Here is a 24,362-nt window from a genome sequence, read left to right on the forward strand (position 1 = left end):
TTATTGGCTTCAGATAGATCTCACGAAATAATACTACTGAACGTTTGTGCTAACCAAGGGTCGGTTCCTCCATTCTCATACATGTGTTTGAGTTAGGTTGACTGGTATTTGTATAATGTTTTAAACACAATTTAATTAAAAGGGACCAACAGGAGAAGGAAGGGGAAGAAAGTTTTAGAAAGGTGGCTGCATAAGTTCATGAGTATACTTTCTCAATGAGAAGCGAAACGCTGTTATAATATTTGCATCTGGCTTAAAGGAGAATGGGCACAAATAACATTTCAAATAGGTATCTCACAGATGTTAAAATTTGATGTTACCTTCTGTGTTATGTAACTTTTATCAGAATGCACACATATGGAAATATTCTGAGTGATGAAAGAAATCACAAACGAAGCAGATGGGGAAACACCTTCAGCCAATATGCTGGGTTACTTAGTTGTAAAGTTACAGTGAATTTGCAGTTTGATCTAAATTTAATCCTTGAAAGTGAAAGCAAGAGTGGGAGGTAAAACTATTCCAAGAAAATGGATAATAATTTTAACTTCTCCAAATGCTTTCTGAATGAGTTCGATCATCATGTAAAGCCAGATGTTTAAAGGTGAAATTAGTAGTGTCTTCTTCACCTCCACATAACAGTCTATAATTCCACCAGGGTTTCTTTTATAATAACCATGAGGTTTGTATGTCCTTACCTGACACCTTCAGCAGCTTTGATGGTCACTGCTTTACTGCCAAAGTCTGCCACATTCCTGTCACACTCCTATTCTGAGCAACATACTTGAGAGACTGTGCCTCTCTGTCTATGCCATCTCTTACTTTCTTTAGAATAGTGGGGAAATGATAAACACAAAACAGGCTAATAAACAAATGCAAATATGAACTTAGATACATTCGGCAGACAAGTCACACAGAGAAGAAACTGAAGTATAGAATGTGGTCACTGGAGAAGACTCTGTCATCACCTGCTTCGTAAATAAGGAGAGACTGTCAGACAGCCTGGGACAGACCAGGCAGAGCAATAGGAAAGAAGAGAGTGAAGAACTGTCATGAGTGGCAGATGTTGATGACGTAGGAGTCTCATTAAGATAAGAAGATTCTATAAAGGGGTAAAAATTTCCTTACCATGGATATCAGTGGCAAGATTAAGACATCTGTAAATAATATCCAGGCTATCTGTACTTCATAAACCTCTCCTGAACACAAATAAAAATTTATAATTCCATGTAAAGCAAAGACAACTATTGCTGGATGAAAAATATGTCGTATTAGTTAGAATTGTGGCTTTATTATTCCAGGAAGTTTGCTTAGGGGATACTTTTTAGTTCTATATTTTTGCTTATATTTATAGATCAATTTAACAATAATATTTTGAGTAATGTGCAATTTTATTTTATTTAAAAAAATCTCATGGAGTGAATGAAAATATCCCACTGACACATGAAATGCTATTATCATTCCTTTTTACATAGCATTTTTTAGTTTATTATATTATTTACATTTGAAATATTACATTGATTGCACGGTTTACTTTTCTGGCCTAGACTGGTTTTACTGAATAGTGTTTTGGATTTAGTTCTGCTCCACTCTTTCATTTAGGGTTCACTCATATCTTATGTTTGCATATTTCTGATTCATCACCCAAATCCTAGGACACATTGTACTGATTGTATCTTGTTTGCCCCAAGGCTATTGAGAAATATCAATGAGTGTGATTCGTTCTCTGTGAAAACTGCAGATCTTAAGTTGAGCAGGCCTGGGTTGCTGTACTTTGCTTCTTATAAAATTGTGACCTAAAATTTACTTTACCCAAAACATCGACTTTATTTTAAGCTTGTAGCTTTTCTATTTTTCACTGGAAAATTCTCCTGCTCTAGTATATTATTCACTCTTTCCTTGATAACAATTTTATCTAATTTTTTTTTGGCTCAGACCAATCAATAAGTATATCGATTAAAACAATATCAAATCGGTGAGAGAGTCTCAAGGAAATATTGCATCTATTGCACAAGATGTAGAGCATTTTGCTGAGAAAATTAAAAGGAAATGTTGCCTGGGTAAGGCTTGCTTACTTCTGTGTTAATTTTCTTAGAAGTCACGTATTGTTGCCTGGCATTGCCAATCCAGGGAGCTAGGATACACAAGGCAGCCAAATGTTTCATAAATTGGCTGAAGACATTGGAAAAATTTCAACATTTTCTTTCCTAGATTCTCTCTGACTTAGAATGCCCACAGACTTAATTCAACCAGAGAAAAAAAGAAAAAAGAAAGCAAAAAATAAATCAACCTATGGTAGTCATTGGCTATGCTTCCTCCATTGCTGTAAAACAGACTCGACTACTCCAAATGTCTCTCTATCACAAATTTAGTATGATGTTAATATAATGTCTGTTCAGAAGAAAAGATCATCGATTAGCCATATGGTGAAATTTTTATTTTAAAAAAGAAATTATATTTTACAGACAGTGAATAGTAGAGAGAAGCATTATACAATGACCAGCATCAAGTAAAGAGAGCTAAATACTTTTAGTATCAGCCATTACATAGATATTGGAATTTGAGAGCCATTGTTTGTAACTCGACAAACCAAGTCCTTTGAGACCTCCCTCAGTTCCTTCAGCCTTTGCTACAGTAATTCTGCCAGTATCTTATTGTCCCTGTAGATTTCAGTTTGGTTTCATGTGACTATCTCCTTGTAAAGCCTTTTCTGACTGGAAAAGAAAAGAGAAAGAGAGAGAAGGAAAAAGGAAAAAGGAAAAAGAAAAAGCCTATGTGACGATGTGTTTTCATGAATTGTTGCTAAGATAATATATTCTCTGGAATACTCATGATATAAATGACTTTCTCCTGAGAACCTTCTATGCACCCCTTCTGTCTACAGAATTGTTCATGTTCCTTAAGACTACAGTGTTCTGCTCATTGCTCTCTGCCCCGTTTCTCATACGGTCTAGATGAACTGCTTGAACTAGTTTAGTTACTTGTTCCTCACATCCAAGACTCTGGTCTCTCCATACGTATTCTAGAATTCATTTTTTACCCTCAGGTCAACCCAGTCTTCATCTGTATCAGAACTCTGCCCAGAATGAATGGCTCAGTACATCTGCTTTCCCTCTGGCTTACCACCATGTGACATTAACCAACTCTCTTAGTAAGACTGGTATGTTCTGTATAGTTTGTACTCTTTTGAATGTGACTTAGAGCAAACAAAACTCATGCATTTATCGTTACTCCTTTGGTGTGTCCCTGCAGCTCAATTAACTGGCCTCTTTTCTTTTAACCTACAGTTCTTTCCTGTTCCCATTACCTTGCTATGATTCCCGACTACATGGTAACCATTTCATGGCTCTCTGTATCCTAAATTTCTCAGGGCACTAAAGCTCATTTAAAAAGACCATCTACATACATTTATTAGAGAAATTGGTGGGGTTTCAATGCCATTGGTATTCAGTTATATCATGTATATTGATCATATTCATTACCCATATATCTTTCCAATCACTCATTTCTTGCTATCCACCTTCCTTTCTCCACATTGTCTCCCTTCCAATTTGACAATTAACTCACCATTTTCTCTCCTTCCCTCCCTCTGTTTTTTTTTCCAAGACAGAGTTTCTCTGTAACAAGTCTGTCTGTTTGGGAACTCACTTTGTAGACCAGGTAGGCATGATAATTTGCCTGCCTCTGCCTCCCAAATGCTGGAATTAGGGAAAGGCCTGAACCACCACATCCAGCTCTTGTTTTTGTATCTTGATTTGTAGCACATCTGATATTTCAATCATTCAGGCAGGCATAGCCTATTCATTCCTTTCCCTAAATTCTCCTACTTCTCACTTTAATGATACCGTCCTTTCTGTCATTCAAGTTCCTTAGCACAATCTCCCTACTTAAAGTCATTTACATATCTTTCTTAGAATGCAATAATAACTTATAAGGATGTATAAGCACATCCTTCAACTGATCACTGGATCTAAATGTCATAATATTTCAAAATCCCAAATACTACAATACTTCTTTGTTTTAAATATTTTCATGTTTTTAGTGAATAGTGTTAGTAAAATATGTAAAATTCACAAGCATTTGTGATTTGATTCTATAAAATATCTATCACAGTAGCTTGTACTTTTTACCCTTTATGGGTCTTCAGAGATGTTATATTGTGATACTTATTGATTTCAAAATTCTACTCATTCTTTATGATCTAGCTAAACTAAAGAACTCATCAAGACATTCATCAGATATGTATTATTTCTCTATTGTATATATTAAATTAATACATTGAAACAAAAATAATACATTTAAGTTTGAGTTTTTCATGACAAAATCCCAGAAGAGTTAAAGTATGGGCCACGGAACTTACATGTGACCAAATAAAAATCAGCTGTAGCGAGACAAATGTAGAGTGGGTATTATAACTTTATCATTAAATGTAACATGACTGAGCAAGTTGTACATATAGTGTCTTCATTTCCTAAATGTTGATAATGAGAAAAAAAAGCAACTTCAAGTTGTTTTGCAAAAAGATGACAAGATAATGATTATTATGTAGTTAGTGGCTGTTACGCATAGCATTAAAAAGATAAAAGTTTGTATCTGTAATTACTATTATGACTATCATAACTGAAGAAAAAGGTAACTGATTGCTAAGTAAATACATTTACATGCCTATTTTCAATAAAAGAACAGAAAGAAAGGAGAAAGAAAGAGAGAGAGAGAGAGAGAGAAAGAAAGAGAGAGAGAGAGAAATGTACACAAAAAGAGACAGAGAGAGACACACACAGAGAGAAATACCTTTTTTGGTGTTTGTAGACCTCTGAGGCCTTATTATTTAAGCCAAGAATTTGATTTATTCTAAGCCCGTTTTACAAACTTTTCTCTTTTTACAGATTCATAGTTTTATCTTTTATACAAACCTTAAAGATTCCTTTTCTGACTTGTTCTAATACTATGTAAAACGCAGTCCCCTGTGTACTGAATATTAGTTGAATGTATTTAAATTTTCCCAAATCTGGTGAATGTGAGCAATCAAAAAGTATGCTACTCATGACCAGTCTATCTTAGCATTATGGAGTTCTTAGTGCTCAGGTGGAGATGAAATCTTGGCCTCTCTAAAGCTTTGTGAATTTTGATGTCTCTATATCATTGCCACATAGGTGAGGTTAAAGCCCCCCACTAGGCTGGGGAGAGTGCTGAGGACTGTGTACTAGGCTGGAGAGACGTCCAGTTATTGGACAATTTCCTTTCCTGGACAAGTTCCTTCACCAGCTTCTGAATTGCTGCCTTGTTTAATGTCCCCCAGAATTTCTTGGGAAAGAAAATAGAAAGAAACCATTTTCTAATCATGTGGACTTCTTGGAATTAAGGGACTTTTGAATATCTTACGAACCACAAATTAGCATGTCATTAAGTATGGTATATATACAGTCACAGAGTCTGATAGACCATCATCCTCTGAGCTTCATCTTCTCTCTTGTCCTCCGCTAAAGGTAAGAACTTCAGACGTAAGTTTGAAATATTATTTTCATTATTTATTTCAAACCCATACTAGACTATGTTATAGAAAGAAGAGATTTACTTAAAATATAGCTTTCTGAAAATAGATATTTTAAAAAACTGTGAGATTATTTTCAAGGACAGGCTTTTGAAAGTCAGAAATGCCTAGAAAAATTTGGTACAAATTATAATGACCCTGGCTTCATAAAATTGGGTAAATGTAGTAAAAATATATAAAGCCAGTGACTACTATAAAGGAGAGACTAAGAATTATCTCCTACACAAGCTATCTTATTTGATTTGATGTATTTTACTAGTGTAATGCACTCAAATTATATCATGGAAAATAGATACTTATGGCATAGCTGTTGGAAGAAGCAAACTGCATGTTTATAAGCAAGAAAATTGTAATCATAAAACTTTTCCAGGGGCTTGGAATTCTTGATCTAGTTCATAGTATTACAAGAAATATTAGAAACCATGTAAAAAATAGAAACAAAGTCTTCTATTTTCTTTTTTATTGGGTATTTTATTTATTTACATTGCAAATGTTATCCCCTTTCCTGGTTTCCCCTCCAGGACCCCCCTATTCCATTCCTTCCCAGCCTGATTCTATGAGAGTGTTCCCCCACACAACTACCCACCCCTTTCCTCCTCCCCTCCTTGGCATTCCCCTACACTAGGGCATAAAGCCTTCTCAGGACCAAGGGCCTCTTCTCCCATTGATGCCAGTCAAAGCCATCCTCTGCTATATATGCAGCTGGAGTCATGGGTCCCTCCATGTGTACTCTTTGATTGGTGGTTTAGTTCCTGGGAGCTCTGGGGGGTCTGGTTGGTTGATATTGTTGTTCTTCCTATGGGGTTGTAAACCCCTTCAGCTCCTTCAGTCTTTATCAGAACTCACTTAGAACTAGTGATCATTGAAGTAAGATGAGTTGAAAGAACTGTAGCTTAGAACATACCACATAACAGTGAAGTTCTGGTTTAAAATTGGTGTATAAAATGCCAAGGTTTAAATACAAGAACTGCAGTGGTATTCTCCCCACATTTAAAATACACAAAGACACAACTTTCTTTTAATCTAGGATGATTGGATTATGTGGAAACCCATGGAGGAAGCTTCAGACAAAGTGTTGATAATGAATAATACAACATACATCAGAAAAACAAACAAAAAACCAAACCCACTTCTTTTCACTAATGGGATAGTTTTCCACCTTCAAGTATTGGAAAGAATGCTTTATAAATATATTTAAATTTTTATTTTTTCATGCTGTGATAATTCACAAGCAACAAAACAGTTAATACACTTTGTCTACTAATTCATTCTAGATGTGAATGTGAGACTCCATAGAACTGAGATATTAATATTTTGTTCATTGTCTGGCCACCTGTAAGTGCTCAGGAGTTTAAAATGAATGACTTGTGGAATGTTTGGCTAGTTATGCATTCTCCATAGCTTTTGTAAGGCATCCATGCAACTGTTAGCAAAGGAAAGTTAAAAAAGAAAAGAATGGCAGGAGCTGTGAACTGACGAACGCTGATGATGGCCGCAGCTGACGTCTGAGTGTAGGGCTTAGTAATAGGAGTATTTAAGAACCAGAGCAGATTCTGATTTGTTGCTGACTAATCTGTTTCTAATTCTTCTCTTCATTCACAGGACTTGACAGCCATGAAGGTCTTCATCCTTGCCTGCCTTGTGGCACTTGCTCTTGCAAGGGAGGTGTGTAGAGAAGCTTCCTAAGTAATTAAGATGTAGAGATGAGTCTGCTCACTTATACACAATAACAGCAGTGATAGCTTTTAATGTGCAATCAATGGAGAGTTTGGGATAGCTTTATTTAGTCACCGCTTGTTTGAGAATCACCCAGGGTCTCAAAGTTCCTGTAGGCTCTCCAAGCTGAAATAAGTGCTTACTGCACTATTGTGTGACAAATTCTCTAACAACAACAAAAGCAGAAATAAGAATTGAAGCAAGGCGATAGAAATACATCAAATAAACATGACTTCACAAAAGTAGACTCACATGTGCAGCTTGAGTATCTCAGTCTGATGATAAAGTGCATGCACCTCTTTAGATGAGCAGATCAAGTCTTACTGTGCCTGTCCAAAGAGATATTTAGAGGAGGAAATACAATCCAGAATTGTGGCCATGCTCTGAGTAGAGTCATAGGCATAATAAGAAAGTGTTTAGTGGAAAGCAAAGTAACTTTTGCCAGCCGTCAAAGTTTATGTACACCTTTATGTAATATAATAATGTACCTATAAAAACTTATTAAAATATCAAAGAGATTGTAAATATAAGTTTTCAAGATTATGAAAGCCATATATCAATTTTTTTATTTCTGAAAGAGATAAAAAGACATGCAAATCAAGCAGAAAGTATGTTTAATAACAGGGTTGATATAGTAACATAATGTTTTTAATTGTTTGCTTTTACAGAAGGATGCATTCACTGTGTCCTCTGAGGTAAGAGTTTTTATTGAGACAAATTTCCAACTCTAAGATTACTACATTTTTAATGATCTTGAAGTCCTAATTGGATCTATAATTTAACATATATATGTATGTATTTTTTTGTTTACAGACTGGTAGTATTTCCAGTGAGGTAAGGCAATTGTCTCTCAGAGGCAGCAAATTGCCATCTTTCTGTTGAGTTATATTGTGTTGCTCACACCCATATGCTTCTTAAGTAAATACCCTTTACATGATATTAGGAGGAGAAAAATATTTTCTCCTCATGAAGGATAGCGTCACGTTCTAATCACCATTAGTTTCTTAAATGAAATGTCACTGCCTCTTCGACCCCTCTTATTTTATAGGCTCACAATCTTATTCACTGCCGTGAGCTCTCCCTGATCTGACCTGGATTTTCAATATTCGCTGTTTACCTCTTGGGATACACTCATTGGCTAGGAGCTATAGTACCAAGTAAAGACTGATGCCAATAGAGATGACAGGCTTACTCTATAGTTAGTAGGCTGGTTTGGAGAAGGACATACTTGGCTATTAAAGTTGTCATTTATGTAAATAAGACTCAACAGGATAGGATTTAGTCCTAAATTTTCCTGAGAGTATCACATAGGTGTCTTTACTTCGAAAGCTTAGCATTTGTTTATTATTTTCTCTTAGCAATGCTGCAAATGCCTCAGAGGAAGTATTCATTTTTCATGGTTCATTTGAAGCTTAGCATATTAGCTAGTAAACTCGGAGTGATTACTACAGTATATTGTCATTAGTCTGTATTTTCAGCTATGTTTGTGTGTTTTGTTTTAGGAATGGAATTTAAAGATCTTATGTAGAGAAAGAACCACGGTTGAAGAGGGAGTTAGCATTCTTTGGATATCTCTTTGTATACCATGCTCATTTATTTTTCTGTCTTGACTGTGCTCACTATTCTTATATAAAAGAGGTTTATACAATATGTTTTAAATAATTTAAATATAAGTTTCATCAATTTTTCCCATTCATAACCTGCCACAATAACTTACTAAATTTCTTAATTTTCAATGTGAATTGAAAAATATTGCCCATTCACTAAAACTAAATGACATGGTTTTTTTTCTTTCTTTCTTGAAGGAATCCGTTGAACATATCAATGAGGTATTTTATTTCCCATTACATTTTATTTCCACACTTTGTTTTTGAAGATGAAAGGTTTGAGATTTTCACGTATTGTTTATTTCTGGCAGAAACTTCAGAAGGTGAAACTCATGGGACAGGTGCAGTCCGAGGTAAACTGTCCATCAAGAATTCTTGTCTAGAAAGTGCGTGTGGCCATCAATACCTTTTCTCCATCATGACTGCAGTTACTAGTGGTGTTATCTGCTCTTGATAATGAACACAAGCCTTTGCCAATGTGGCACTGAACTGACCACCTGCCAAATGGAGACTCTTGCTGATTAGTCTCTTTGTAGTATAGGTACTTCACTCCTAGGCCCAAAACGTTCTTAAGAATTTCTCATACATGTAGTTAACTGACTTTCAGTAGAGTCAATGGTTTTTATGCAGATTTTGCTTCATGATAGCATTTATATTTTTTGTTTATCTGGTCTTAAGGGTATTTTTAGTCCAAAAAAAGATCAGTGAGATATGTGTAGCAACTGAATGCTACACTGCTTAGTCTGGGACATAAAGTAACAGAGCAAGCCTTCAAATGAATGGTTATCCAAATAGCATCACATTCCATTAACATACCACACTTTTAGTCATATACCCAATGGGGTATAATGGAATCAAATAGTTTAACTCATTTTTTTCCCAAGTAAATTGCTTGCTGCTCACACCATATTCTTTTAGATCAAAATAAAAATTTAAAAAGTGATATCCCACTAAACCTTTTAAAATTAATTTCCCTTCAATTATAAAAAACAGTTTGTTCTATTATCATCCCACAGGGTTTGAGAAATCACTACCCTCTCATATCAAAATGAATAGCTACAGATGTAGAAGTGGCTTGGGATAAAGTGAAAAGATTTTGAGAAATCCTGAACATCAGTTTTATTTTGGACTATTTAATTCATCCATGAGTAGAATAGATTAGGAGAAAACCCTTAAGAACACTTTACTCATTTTCTTCATGTGACCCTAGACAATGCTTTCTTATGTTGTGTATCTTAAAATGAAAAGCCTTACTGTGTACTCCAGGATTGCCTAGAATTTACTTTTTATCTCAGGTTGGTCTCAAAGTATTAGCAATTCTCCTGCATCAGGCTTCAACTTGCTAGATTTAGAGCCATTAGACACTGTATTCATCTAGGCCAAGTAGATTTTTAAGCAAATGAAGATTTTTGAGGTTGTTCATTCTGTTGCTTATTATTGGGTAAAAGATTATTAATTAATCAAGAATGTCGACTTTGCTAAATTGTGGACTAAAGGTTCTTTTGTTTCTAGGATGTGCTCCAGAATAAATTTCACTCCGGCATTCAGTCAGAACCCCAGGCCATTCCATATGCCCAGACCATCTCTTGCAGTCCCATTCCACAAAACATCCAGCCTATTGCTCAACCCCCTGTGGTGCCAACTGTTGGGCCTATCATTTCTCCTGAACTGGAATCCTTCCTTAAAGCTAAAGCCACTGTCCTTCCCAAGCACAAACAGATGCCCTTCCTTAACTCTGAAACCGTGCTCCGCCTCTTTAACTCTCAAATCCCCAGTCTTGATCTTGCTAATCTGCACCTTCCTCAGTCTCCAGCCCAGCTCCAGGCACAAATTGTGCAGGCTTTTCCTCAGACTCCCGCGGTGGTTTCTTCTCAGCCCCAGCTGTCTCTTCCTCAGTCCAAAAGTCAGTACCTTGTGCAGCAACTAGCACCCCTCTTCCAACAAGGTATGCCTGTTCAAGACCTTCTGCAGTACCTAGATCTTCTGCTTAACCCCACCCTCCAGTTCCTTGCCACTCAACAACTTCATTCCACTTCTGTAAGTTTGAATTTTCTTCTTTTTAATTCTCCTCAAAATGTATAGATGGTGACACTAAGAGAGGAAATGAGAGCTCTACAATGAAGGAATAGATATATCTCTCATTAATAAATAGATGAGCCTCAGGGTTAGCTATAAAACAGAATCACCTGGAGATCTTCATTTCAACCTAATTCTCAGTGCCTACTGCCGAGTTACTTGCAGATAACTGGTCATCTAGGTAAAAGTAATGGCATTTTGAGAACAGATAATTACAAGAACACTGATTTGATGGGTAGATTTGGAATTCTGACTTGCAGAATATTAAGCTAGACTAAACCACAATTATATCTGCCAGTCTTATTAGATTTTGGTAACAAATTTTCTTTTGCAGAGTTCTAAATTTTGCTTGAGCTTATATATTATTTCACACATTGCAGTTTATTTGTTCTTTTGACTGTCTGTACATGGAGTCAAAAGATTGCAATGTTTCATTCGCCACATGCCACACACTTTAGGCAAGTGTTGGATTAAGAGGGAAAATGTATATTTACTTATTTCTATATTTGCATTTAAGGTCTAAGAGGATTTCCGGGTTATTTTCTCCTCATCATTTTTTTTTTGGTAAGTTCTTGGAAACTAAAGAGTAGAATGATAATTTTTATATTTTATGTCTTTTTATATTTCATTCTCCTATATAGACACAGCAGAGTAGAAATTTCATCAAAGTATTCATGTACTACTATGATTTCACTGGTTGACTGCTTCTTACCAACATGACACTGGATAAAATTTATATTTCAAGGAACTTTCATTTTATTTGTCTGCCATTGGTATAGGCCTGTCTCCTTCCAAAAGCTTTTATCTTTACACCTCATATGATCATACTGTGAAAAAAAAGCAGAAATGGAGTTTTCTTATATTTTATGTGGATACATCTTTGCTTTGGTTACAGGTCAATTTTCATTCCAATATAGACTATAGGTCTCATCATTTTCTATTTATTGAATTTAAAATAGTTTTTTCATTCATGAGTCAAAAATAAGTTACCCAAGAATTTAGAGCCACAACAGAGCAAAGGACATAGCTTTGAGATGCTAAACTATAAAACCTCTCGGCACTGAAGAAAGATTATATATCCTGCAATAATCTCTTGAGAGCTGATGTGGCAGCGAATAGGAGTTTGTATGTCTCCAAGGAGACGCTCCATAGAGCATTACAATAGAGCCTGTGGGTAGACGCCCCTTGGGGTTTGAATGACTTTTTCACAGAGGTATCATATCAGATATTTACATTATGATTTATAGCAGTAGCAAAATTACATTTATGAAGTAACTATAAAATCAATAAAATTATGATTGGGGTTCACCACAACATGAGGAACTGTACTAAAGGGCTACAGCATCAGAAATGTTGAGAACTCCTGATTTAACGCAACAGAACTGATTCTACATCTTTCTTTCACAGAATTGACTGAAACTGGAAATGTACAATCATTTTCATCTTGGGATCATGCTACAAAAGTGATATATTTCTGAATGAAACTACATGGAAAAAAAGAAATTTTATTCTTTTATTTATTCTATGTATTATATGATATTCATTTGAATTTGACCCATGGACTCTATATGTGTCTCAATTATATTTCATATAATACTACAAATGTTCAATATTGAGTTTAAATGAAAGTCAATAATGTATACAAAATAGCTCATGAAAAATTGGATTTACTATTATTTCTTTGGGAACCTATTTCCTTTCCAGTCATTTCAATAAAATAATCCTTTAGGCATATTTCAGTTGTCATGTCTTTATTATAATTTTCCAAACTATCTAAAGACTATTCGGTTTTAATGTAAGCTTATTGTGGATATTAAATTCTATTATCTAATTAACTACTGAGGAGAGGCACATCAGTGTTTCTTGGAATCAAAGACTGAAGCCTGATAACCAGGAGTCTGAGTCAAGGCTGATCTACATAGTGAGTTCTAATAATCTGCTACCTAATGAAAACTTGTCTAAAACCAAAACAAAATAAAGCACAAATAAATAAAATCCAAAAGAGAAAAATAAAACAAACATACCCAGATGATTGCATCTGGAACTCAAATGCAGTGTTTTAAAATGATGATTAGACAAATACTAAGGTGCAGAGGAAAAGTTAGCTTGATGCATATATTTCATTTGTTCATTGACCTAAACATATTTTGCTGTGCAATTATTACATCTGTGACTTTCATCCAGAAGGATCCTATACTGGGTAGTAAATTTTATAGTCATCCTAGCAAAATAGTTTCAAATACGAAGTTTGTTCTGTACCTCTGTCACATGGTAGCTAAGTAAGGGTTTGGGAGTGGGTGCTTCCTCTCTCAGACTTTCAATTTCTACATTTATAAAGTGATACAATCTGAACTTGGAATTCCCTTTATACTAGATATCAACATTCTACCACAATCTGAACTGTATTTGCAACAGTTGCCCAGTAATGTAAGTTGTATGTGATGTTCTCGTTATACTTGTCCCTGGCTATGTTGTGATGAACTCTCTCCTTCAATCACTTTTTCATTTATACATCATTCCTTTTATTTAAACAGTTTTCAATATAGAGTTCATGTTCTGAGTTTCTGCAGTAACTCACATCTAATGAGTAACTTTTTCTGTATCTCCATTGTTTCCCAAGCCTTATTTTACTATAATTATGGATAAAGCCTTATTTGGGCTCAGCTGTCTCTCTTGAAAAGCAACCTCTTTAATGTAGAAATTGTAAGTTTCTCCCACTTCTTTGAGTTATTTTAGATAGTTCTTTCTCTTATAAACCTACAGCCTATTCTGTAACACAAATAGGAAACTTAGTAATCATTATCAATTAATATTTTTTCTTCATCATTAATTCTGGATCAGTGTCATTCAAGATCCATATCTTTTTAGAATCTCAGATTTTAACTTTATTTGAAAATCAAGTAACTGAATGTATAGTTGAGGTGGCATCATATTGTTGTAGATTTGACTTTTAATTCAACAGGTCATCTTTTCTTATTGTATAAGCAGGAGAGAGAGAGAGAGAGAGAGAGAGAGAGAGAGAGAGAGAGAGAGAGAGAGGCACATAGAGTAATATAGGGTAAATATCTGCTAAAATAGAGGAAAAGAGCAAGATATTGGTGACACGAGTGAAAGAAAGGAAAATGCAGTTAACATCACAAGTTAATGAGAGATTTGACAAGCATACCCTTTGATCTATTTGACAGACTACAAAGACATATTTGCACTTTATTTTGTAGTTCAGAAAATAAATTTCTGATTTAAGCTGCTCTTTTTATATGCTTTTATGTCTCTATGCTTAATAGAGCCTTTGAATTTTGTCAGTATATCCACAAAGTGTTTCAGCCAAGGAAGCACAGCTTTAATTTCTCTAATGCCCATTGTCTGTATCCTTATTTGTTTACATTGGTGGAGTATTGTCATCTTCTCCTTAACTATTATAATGCGTTTCTCTATGACAAGAGGGCCACCCCCCAGCAAGCAGCAGAACTCTGTAGCTCTGGCCATGTGACTCTGCCTTTAGAGTCTAGAATAGAAGGGACTACTGGGACAATTGATGCTGGTTAGCTAGAGGTAAGAAATTAGTGGTTAATAAGAAGAAACCATTGTCACTCGGGTGAAATCTTCTGGGAAGTGTTTGTCGAGAGCACAAAGAATCTGTGTTCCAGAGATAGCCGAGATTGTACCTTGTGCTGCAGCTGTACTTGGTAATGTGTAAGAGTCACCCAGGTGGTACTTGTTTTGAAGGAGTGAAGGAGTCATGGAGAGCAGCTAAGGGAAGCATTATGAGAAGCCAGGGAAGGCCACTGGTGAAGGTGTAGCCTGGGTTGCAGTTGACAGCCTAGGACTGAAAGAATCATACAAAATAATTGAGGCTTGGCACTGTGAAGAGAGCTTATGGGAAGCTACTGGTTAAGTCAAGTTGCAGTGGGAGATGCCAATGAATTAGAGATGCCAGTTCACTGGAATGATCACCAAGAACAGCAGCAGCAGTGGAGTGGAGTCAAGTAAAACCTAGAGTGCTACAGAGGTCAGAGCTGGAGAAGTGACCCAAGACCTCTAGGAGAGCCCAGGAGATCATCTCTGGATCCTAGACAGCAGAACAAGAAGCTAGAAAGCTGAAGTTGGATATCCCATGTTGTTAGAGATGTCAGAGCCCTGGGATACCTGCTTGAGGAAAGCTGTTAACAGGGAGTGGAACCAGTCAGAGAAAGAATTGTGTTGTAGTCAATAAAACTGAAAGGTTGGGAGATTTATAGAGGGCTTTGACCTCTTTAAATGCAGTTTGGAGTTTGCCAACCTGGTTTTCTGTCTTATTTGGTTCAGTTTTTTCCTCAGCCTAATGTCTAGAATAGTAATGTACACCCTGCATGATATTGGAGGCATGAGATCTGCTTTTCAATATCTTAGGGAATTACAATTAAGAGATCACATGAATCTCAGAAGAGACTTTGAAGTTCAGACTTTTAACATTGTTGACATTGTTATGGACTATGTGACTTTTGAAGTTGAACTAAATGTATTATGCTATGGTTAGGTATGCTACCCAAAGACTTATGTGTTTGAACAAACCTATGGGAGCCAGGGGGTGGAATGTGGTGGTTTTAGGACGCTTGACCAAGGGAGTGGCACTATTAGGAAGCCTAGCCTTGCTGGAGAAAGTGTGTCAATCTGGGGGTGAGCTTTGAGAACATCCTCTTAGCTGCCCGAGAATCCATCTTCTCCTGTTTGCCTTCCTAACAAGATGCAGAACTCTCAGCTCTTCCAGAGCCATGCCTGCTTAGACTCTGTCATGTTTCACTCTATGATGATAGTGGACTGGACCTGTACACCAGTCCTAATAAAATGTTGTCCTTTCATTAAACTACCTGAGGATCCAGCTATACCTCTCTTGGGCATATACCCAAAAGATGCCCCAACATATAAAAAAGACACGTGCTCCACTATGTTCATAGCAGCCTTATTTATAATAGCCAGAAGCTGGAAAGAACCCAGATGCCCTTCAACAGAGGAATGGATACAGAAAATGTGGTACATATACACAATGGAATATTACTCAGCTATCAAAAACAATGCCTTTATGAAATTCATAGACAAATGGTTGGAACTGGAAAATATCATCCTGAGTGAGGTAACCCAATCACAGAAAAACACACATGGTATGCACTCATTGATAAGTGGCTATTAGCCCAAATGCTTGAATTACCCTAGATGCCTAGAACAAGCGAAACTCAAGACAGATGATCAAAATGTGAATGCTTCACTCCTTCTTTAAAAGGGGGAACAAGAATACCCTTGGCAGGGAATAGAGAGGCAAAGATTAAAACAGACACAGAAGGAACACCCATTCAGAGCCTGCCCCACATGTGGCCCATACATATACAGGCATCCAATTAGACAAGATGGATGAAGCAAAGAAGTGCAGACCGACAGGAGCCGGATGTAGATCGCTCCTGAGAGACACAGCCAGAATACAGCAAATACAGAGGCGAATGCCAGCAGCAAACCACTGAACTGAGAATAGGACCCCCGTTGAAGGAATCAGAGAAAGAACTGGAAGAGCTTGAAGGGGCTCGAGACCCCTCATGAACAACAGTGTCAAGCAACTAGAGCTTCCAGGGACTAAGCCACTACCTAAAGACTATACATGGACTGACCCTGGACTCTGACCTCATAGGTAGCAATGAATATCCTAGTAAGATCGCCAGTGGAAGGGGAAGCCCTTGGTCCTGCTAAGACTGAACCCCCAGTGAACGTGATTGTGGGGGGGGGAGGGCGGCAATGGGGGGAGGGTGGGGAGGGGAACACCCATAAAGAAGGGGAGGGGGAGGGATTAGGGGAATGTTTGCCCGGAAACCGGGAAAGGGCATAACATTCGAAATGTAAATAAGAAATACACAATTTAATAAAAAAATGTTGTCCTTTATAGGAGTTGCCTTGGTCACAATGTCCATTTACAGCATGGGACATAGTCTGCATTGGGAAATTTGGTGTGGTTCTAATAGGTCTGCCTTTATATATTACTTAGTGTCTTTCTCTTACAGTTTTGATAATCTGACTTTGTTTTGTATGTTGAGGATACTTCCTTTTCAGGCTCAATCTATTTGTTGCTTCTTGTACCTTTATAGACATATCCTGCTTTAGGTTAGGAAATTATTCTTCTATGCTTTTGCTAAAAATATTTTATGAGTCTTTCAGCTTCTTCTCCATTTTCTATTCCATATATATATATATATATATATATATATATATATATATATATATATATACAGAGAGAGAGAGAGAGAGAGAGGGAGAGAGAGAGAGAGAGATTCTTAGATATTTTGTCAGGACTTTTTTCAGATATCACATTTTCTTTGATTGACATATCAATTTCTTTTATCACGTCTTCTATGCCTGAGATTCTTTCTTCCATCTTTTCTATTCTGGTGCTAATGCTGCTTCTGTTTGTAGCTCCTGTTTGCTTACATAGATTTTTCCTCTCCAGCTTTTATCTTTTTATTTATTTCTTTTATTTCCATGTTAGGTCTTGAGCAGTTTTATTCATTTCCTCCAATGATGTGTTTGTATTTCCCTGGAAATTTCATTTTCTCTTTAAGAGTCTCTATCATCTTCATGAAGTTGGTTTTAAGGTCACTTTTCTTGTGCTTTGGTTGTGTTTGAATAACCAGGATTGCTGTGGGAGCATAGCTGGGGTCTGGTGGAGACATATTCTTGGACACTTGTTCATTGTGTTCTTCCAATGGTGTCTAGGCGTCTGGGTTTGGGTTATAGGTTTAGGTGTCAATTTCTTTAGTTTGTCTATTCTGGATAGATGTATTTTCTCTTGCTTTTTGTTTTGTCTCTGGTCTTCTGACATGGCTGACCTGCAGTTCTAATGGTAGGTGTATCCTATGGTCAAGCAGGGTGTCTCTAATAGGATTCTGGTAGCTCGTATGACCTGTTGGCTAGTGTTATGGGCCAGGATATAATGACAAGGATATGAAGTTGTTGGGAGAAGGCTGTGCAAGTTCAGAGGGAGGATTGAACAGGAAGATTATGTGAGGTTTTGGTACCAGCATGGTCTCTGGTAAAGCAGAGCTGCATTGTGGACCAGGATGTGGTGACAGGGAGGTTGGGCTGTTTAGGGGGAGCTGGGCTTCTCATACCAGCACAACCAAATGAAGAGAAACACACACACCACCACCACCATCACTACCACCACCAACAATAAAATAACAACACCAATAACAACAACAACAATAAAGTAACAGGAATGAGTATTCATCGGTCATTGATATCTCTCAATATAAATGTTTTTTTTCTTTTTCTTTTTTTCGAAGCTGTGGACCGAACCCAGGGCCTTGCACTTGCTAGGCAAGTGCTCTGCCACTGAGCTAAATCCCCAACCAATATAAATGGTCTTAATACCCCCATAAATGGACACAGACTAACAGAATGCATGTGGAAACAGAATCCATCCTTCTGCTGCATACAATTTTTTTTACAGATCTTGAAAGAACAATTCTCAACATCACATAGACAAACAAAATCTCAGGATAGCTAAAGCAATCTTGTACAACAAAAGAATATACAGATGTACCACCATCCCTAATTTCAAGTTGTACTACAGAACTATAGTAATAAAAACACCTTATGGTATTTGTATAAGTACAACCATGTTAATGAATGGGTTCAAGTTGAATTCAAATATAAATTCATGTATCTTTGTATACCTGAATTTTTATTGGCATATGGCTTGCAAGAGTTGCCTCAATAGGAAAGTGAGCTTCCTTGAGATAGCCCATCATTTTGCATAGCTATGATAGGTGTACACTGGAGAGTCGTAGCCCACAGGGGCTTCAGCTCAGGATTGTTTCTTGTTATTGACATATCTTCTCTGTTTGTCATAGCTATATCTTTTTGGTGTCCTTATGCATGGGAAGACCCTCATTGCCTATAGCTTGGTGTGATTACTTAATGAGTGATGGCTCACTCTATTTGGCAATTTTCCTGCAGATCAATATTTAGATGAACTTTCATGCAATAATGTTGTTCAGATGAGTTAATAATTTTATAGATATTCTGATTTGATTTAAATAGTTTTAGGAAGCTAGAATTGGTAATAGAAAGTTTAAGAAGATGGTTTAAGTTGTTTATTTGGAAAGATATAATAAAGTTAGAACTAAGCAGAACAGTCCCCTTCCTTGTAGAATAATGAGGGTTGCATAAGTTAGAAAGGAGTACAGTGAGCTTTCATGTGTTACAAGCATATAATTGTCCTTGAAAGATAAAAATAGGTTTGGTACAAGTTAATGATTAAAGAAACATTAATTCTAGGTTGGTTCTGAGTTCCTGGATCTTGTCATCTGGAGATGTGGAAATAGGTTTCAGTGTGCACCATGAAAAGATAGGGATATGAATAAAGAGTAAACAATTCTATTATGAGTAGAAGAACAAAGAACAGATGATTAGCTAGTTTAGCTGAACAAGACTTCAAAGATAAGATGTAAGACAGATGATAATTTGTTTTTGGTAAATACAAATCGTTGTTAGCTAAGCATCAGAAAAAAATGCTACTATGGATTGGCTTGCTTAAATTTTGTTAATCAATGATGAAAGAATTATTGCTTTGGAGTTATAATGAGCTTGTGAAGAGAAAGATAGATGGGAAATGTTTAGTTAGGTATGAGTTCAAAAGAAGAATACATAATAATCCTATTGTAATCTTATTTCGTGTAATGATTTTAATCTGTTTTTAAAGAATCTGATTTTTGTGGTGACTGTTTTTAGAGAATATGTAACTTGTAGATATGAGGTAATTTTTTTCTTACATACAGAACTTTGTCTTGAATGGTATAAAAAAACTAAAAGAAAGAATAAAGTTGTTGGAGCCAGTAAGTTACAGTTTGCTCCATCCACCAAATGTGTGTGTGTGTGTGTGTGTGTGTGTGTGTGTGTGTGTGTGTGTGTGTAAAATGGAGGCAGCATTTTGGAACTTTGATACATCTATCAAATGTGTGTGTGTGTGTATGTATGGTTGTTGGAATTTGCTTATTGGAGTTTGCTCCACTCACCAAATATGTTTGTATGTGTATATGTGTAAAGTCATTAGAACTTTGCTCCATTCACTCAGTGTGTGAATGTCTGTCTGTCTGTCTTTTTGCATGTATGTATGTATGTATGTATGTATGTATGTATGTATGTATATGAACTTGTTGGAGCTGTCTTGGTTCATTCATTCAGTGTGTGCATTCATGTGTATGATTTTTTCCATTTTTTGTTTTTGTCTGCACCCAAAGAATTTAAAGAGTTTAAAGAGTACAGAGAGTATATTGCTAGTCACAAGGAGTACTGGCTCAATTAATCAAGTATTACTCCCTCAGAGTGATCAATCACTAACTCTATGCTTTCATCTCAATTTCTCCATCCATAGACATTGATTTTTTTATAAAGAAGCCAGAAATCTAAAATGGAGAAAAAGAGAATGGTACCAATTAAACTGGATTTTGGCATGTAAAAGGATGCAAATAGATCTGTATCTGCTACTCTGCACAAAATACAAGTTCCAGTGGATTAAAACTTGACATAAAACCAGATACAATGAATCTAATAGAAGAAAATTAGGGAATAGCCTTTAATTCATTGGCACAGGAGGCAACTGTGGGAGAGTAGGAGTAGAATGGATGGAGAGAGAGAGAGAGAGAGAGAGAGAGAGAGAGAGAGAGAGAGAGAAATATATATACATATATATACATATACATATACATATATATATATATATATATATATATATATATAGAGAGAGAGAGAGAGAGAGAGAGAGAACTCAGAGACCCTTGGAATTTGGTGACATTAAGGGGATGATGTAGAATCTTAGTGCAGTGGAAAATCACTGGAATCTATGAGCATGGACCTAGCAAAGTCTACTAGTAAATGAGAGATACAAAGCCAAAATTTGTCATCTTCTATAGCCAAGCAAGGGTTCTATCAGTGAGACTGGAACATCAACCCATCCACAGAAACATCTACCTACAACATTTCCTGCCTGCAAGATGTATATGTGATAGGGCAATAGTGACAAAGAACTCATGTGAGTGGCCAACCTATGACTGGTCCAAATTGAGGACCCCAAAAAGAGAAGGTGCCTACATCTGAAACCTCCTGGATTGCTAGGAACCAGAGTCAAGACAGCCCAAATATGGAAGGGGAATCAATAAAATGTTTCCTAATGACATGCTACATTCATAGATTGGTGCCTCCCTCAATTTTCATCAAAGGGTATTATCGAGCAATTCATGAGAGTAGATGCAGAGACCCATAGCCAAACACTAGACATAGCCAGGTTAACCCCATAGAAGACAGGGATGAAGGATTATAGGAACTAGTGCATTCAAGGATACTAGTGAAACTTAGCCCAGAAAATCAAGTGATGGTGGCTCATGGGCACTCATAAAGATCCAGGAACCTACATGGGTCTGAGCTAGGTCCTCTGCATATACCTTATGGCTGTGTAGTTTGGTGTTCTTGTGGGACTCCCAACAATGGGAGGAGGGGCTGCCTCTGACTCTTCACAAGTGCTTGGGACACTTTTCCTCCTATTGGGCTACCTCATCCAGCCTTGATATGAGGGTTTGTGCTTAGTCTTATTGTAACTTTGTAGGACATGTGCTGTGAATATCCCTGGGAGTCTTATTTTATACTTTTTTTCTTTTCAAAGGGAAAAGGAATTGGAATTGATTTAAGAAAGAAGGAAGGTAGGAGCAGGGGGTGGTAGAAAGGAGAGGGGAGAAATTGCAATCAGCATGTAACATACAATAGAAAAATAATATTAAAAAAGAATTGACTTCTAGGAGTTGCTATTGGAAATGGTAAGAGGCCTAATATTCAGTATATATGAAGAATTCAAGGACTGAGACTCCAGAGAATCAAATAATACTATTAAAAATGGAGTACATAGCTAAACAAATAATTTTCAACTGAGGAATATTGAATGTCTGAGAAGTACCTAAAGAAATGTTCAATATCCTTAGTCATTAGGGAAATGCAAATCAAAACAACCCTGAGATACTACTTCACATCAGTCAGAATGGATAAGATCAAAAACTCAGGTAGCAGTAGATGCTGGCAAAGATGTAGAAAAAGAGGAACACTCCTCCACTGTTGGTGGGATTGAACAACCACTCTGGATATCAGTCTGGAGGTTCCTCAGAAAATTGGACATAGTACTACCTGAGGAACCAGCTATACCACTCCTGAGTATACACCCAAAAGATGCTCCAACATATAACAAGGACACATGTTCCACTATGTTCATAGCAGCCTTATTTATGATAGCCAGAAGCTGGAAAGAACCCAGAGGAATTGATACAGAAAATGTGGTACATTCACACAATGGAGTACTACTCAGCTATCAAAAAAATGACTTCAGGGAATTCAGAGGCAAATTGATGGAACTAGAAAACATTATCCTGAGTAAGGTAACTCAATCACAAATAAAACATCCTGAGTGAGGTAACCTAGTCACAAAAGAACACATGGTATGCACTCACTGATAAGCAGATATTAGTCCAAAAGCTTGGAATACCTAAGAAAAAAATCCACAGATCATATGAAGCTCAAGAAGAAGGAAGACAAAAATGTGGATGCTTCATTCCATTTTAGAGGAGAGAACAAAATACTCATGGAGGAGATACAGGGACAAAGACTGGAACAGGGAATGAGGACAAGGTCATCCAGTGTCTGCCCCACCTGAGGATCCATCCCATATGCAGCCACCAAACCCAGTCACTACTGCTGATGCCAAAAAGTGCTTGCCTACAGGAGCCTAGTATGGGTGTCTCCTGAGAGGCTCTGCCAGAGTCCTACTGATACAGATGAGGATGGCTGCAACCAACCATTGAACAAGAGGACCCCAGTTGAGAAATTAGAGAAAACCTGAAGGAGCTGAAGGGATTTACAACACCATAGGAAGAACAACAATTATCAACTAACCAGACACCACCAGAGCTCCCAGAGACTAAACCACCAACCAATGAGTATACATGGAAGGACCCATGACTCCAGTCACATATGTAGCAGAGGATGACATTGTCTAGCATCAGTAGGAGGAAAAGCGAAAAGCCCATTGGTCCTGTGAAGGCTCATTTCCCCGATGTCATTTAATGCCAGGGCATTGAGGTTGGAGTGGGTGGGTGGTAGTGGGAGCATCCTTATAGGAGCAAGGGGAAGGGGAAAGGGGTATGGGAGAGGCCAGAAAGCAGATGACATTTGAAATGTAAATAAATAAAATATCCAAGAAAAAAATAGAGAGACCCGTGCCGAGAAACGGAAGCCTATGCCATTGGCTGCTGGCATGAGGTGATTTATGTCATCAGTTATGTCTAGGGGTTGGGCTTATGGATTTTGCCTTTATAAGCCTGCTGCTTTGCAATAAAGTTGAGCCTTGATCAGAAAAAATCATGTTAACAATGAAATCACTAAATAATAAAAATCTTAAAACAACTTTTAAAACAATGACTAAGACAAATAATTTATTGATGGTTTAGCTTCATCAAAGAACTTAAAGTTCTTTACAAGAAGCCCTTAAACACATGGAATGCCAACAGGAAATGCAGAGAGAGCATTCACAGTACTTACTTACATATGAAATGTATAAAGAACAAAAATCCAATTAGTAAGGCAACCACTATTATTGTATGCAGCCTATGCAATAATTCATGTTACATGATCAGTCTTAAAGTTTGCTAACATTATTCATTCTATTCAAGCTCACATGCTTGAATAAACAGAACAAGAAGAAAATATTAATGTACAATAAAGGCTCAAAGATGGTGTTCCTTGTCTCTAGTTCTCAAGTGAAAATGCAAAACCAAGCCAGTATATAATAGCCAGAGGAGTCGAAATGAAAAGAATTGAAGTCTAGCTCTCTCTCCAGAAAATCCTGCATAAAATCAGCACAAACAAAACAACAACAACAAAAACTACAGTGATAAAAAAGTTCTTAGCAATGCTGACTTAAATAAAAATTGGCAAAACAACTGCTAAAATTCTGTTTATGTGGTTTTAAAATTAGTAACAGTATATTTTGTGACTAGTTGTCCCATTGTTAGGCATATGATATTAAAAAATGCACCCAATAATTATTAAAACACAGGAAGCAAGAATTTGTTCAGAGTTACTGAGCTAGATGTGGTAACAATAGCCATGGGATTTGGGCAAGGATGGAAATGATCTCCGTAAATGCATGACTATCTCCAGCATGGGATCATGGAGGGAGGCAGTGAGTGTGAAGTTACTAAGAGAAAGCATCAGGGATTAGGATAAATGAACTACTGTGATACTGAAGACAAGCCAGAACAACTAGAAATTATTTAAGGGAGTGAGGCAAGGAACCAGGGCAGATATTGAGAATAAGTAAGTATTTGGAGGGAGGTCTTAGATTGCCTAAGAAATGT

The 24,362-nt window shown here is 36.8% G+C and overlaps 1 protein-coding gene across 1 annotated transcript; it reads left to right on the forward strand.

The window, feature by feature from the left end:
* Positions 1-5,443: 5,443 nt before the first annotated feature.
* Positions 5,444-12,681, forward strand: Csn2 (casein beta). The gene is made up of 9 exons (NM_017120.3): positions 5,444-5,483; positions 7,151-7,213; positions 7,933-7,959; positions 8,078-8,098; positions 9,070-9,093; positions 9,183-9,224; positions 10,384-10,908; positions 11,465-11,511; positions 12,355-12,681. The coding sequence occupies exons 2-8, from the start codon at positions 7,163-7,165 to the stop codon at positions 11,468-11,470; spliced, it is 696 nt and encodes a 231-aa protein (NP_058816.2). The 5' UTR covers positions 5,444-5,483; positions 7,151-7,162; the 3' UTR covers positions 11,471-11,511; positions 12,355-12,681.
* Positions 12,682-24,362: the final 11,681 nt, after the last annotated feature.

Source organism: Rattus norvegicus, chromosome 14, assembly GCF_036323735.1.
Source record: "Rattus norvegicus strain BN/NHsdMcwi chromosome 14, GRCr8, whole genome shotgun sequence".
Classification (NCBI taxonomy): domain Eukaryota; kingdom Metazoa; phylum Chordata; class Mammalia; order Rodentia; family Muridae; genus Rattus; species Rattus norvegicus.

Excerpts from the sequence above, each read along its gene's own strand:
- Csn2 (NM_017120.3), top strand. The coding sequence starts at position 7,163 with ATGAAGGTCTTCATCCTTGCCTGCCTTGTGGCACTTGCTCTTGCAAGG. Across the intron at positions 7,214-7,932 it reads CACTTGCTCTTGCAAGGGAG|AAGGATGCATTCACTGTGTC; the intron begins GTGTGTAGAGAA and ends TTGCTTTTACAG. Across the intron at positions 9,225-10,383 it reads TGGGACAGGTGCAGTCCGAG|GATGTGCTCCAGAATAAATT; the intron begins GTAAACTGTCCA and ends TTTTGTTTCTAG.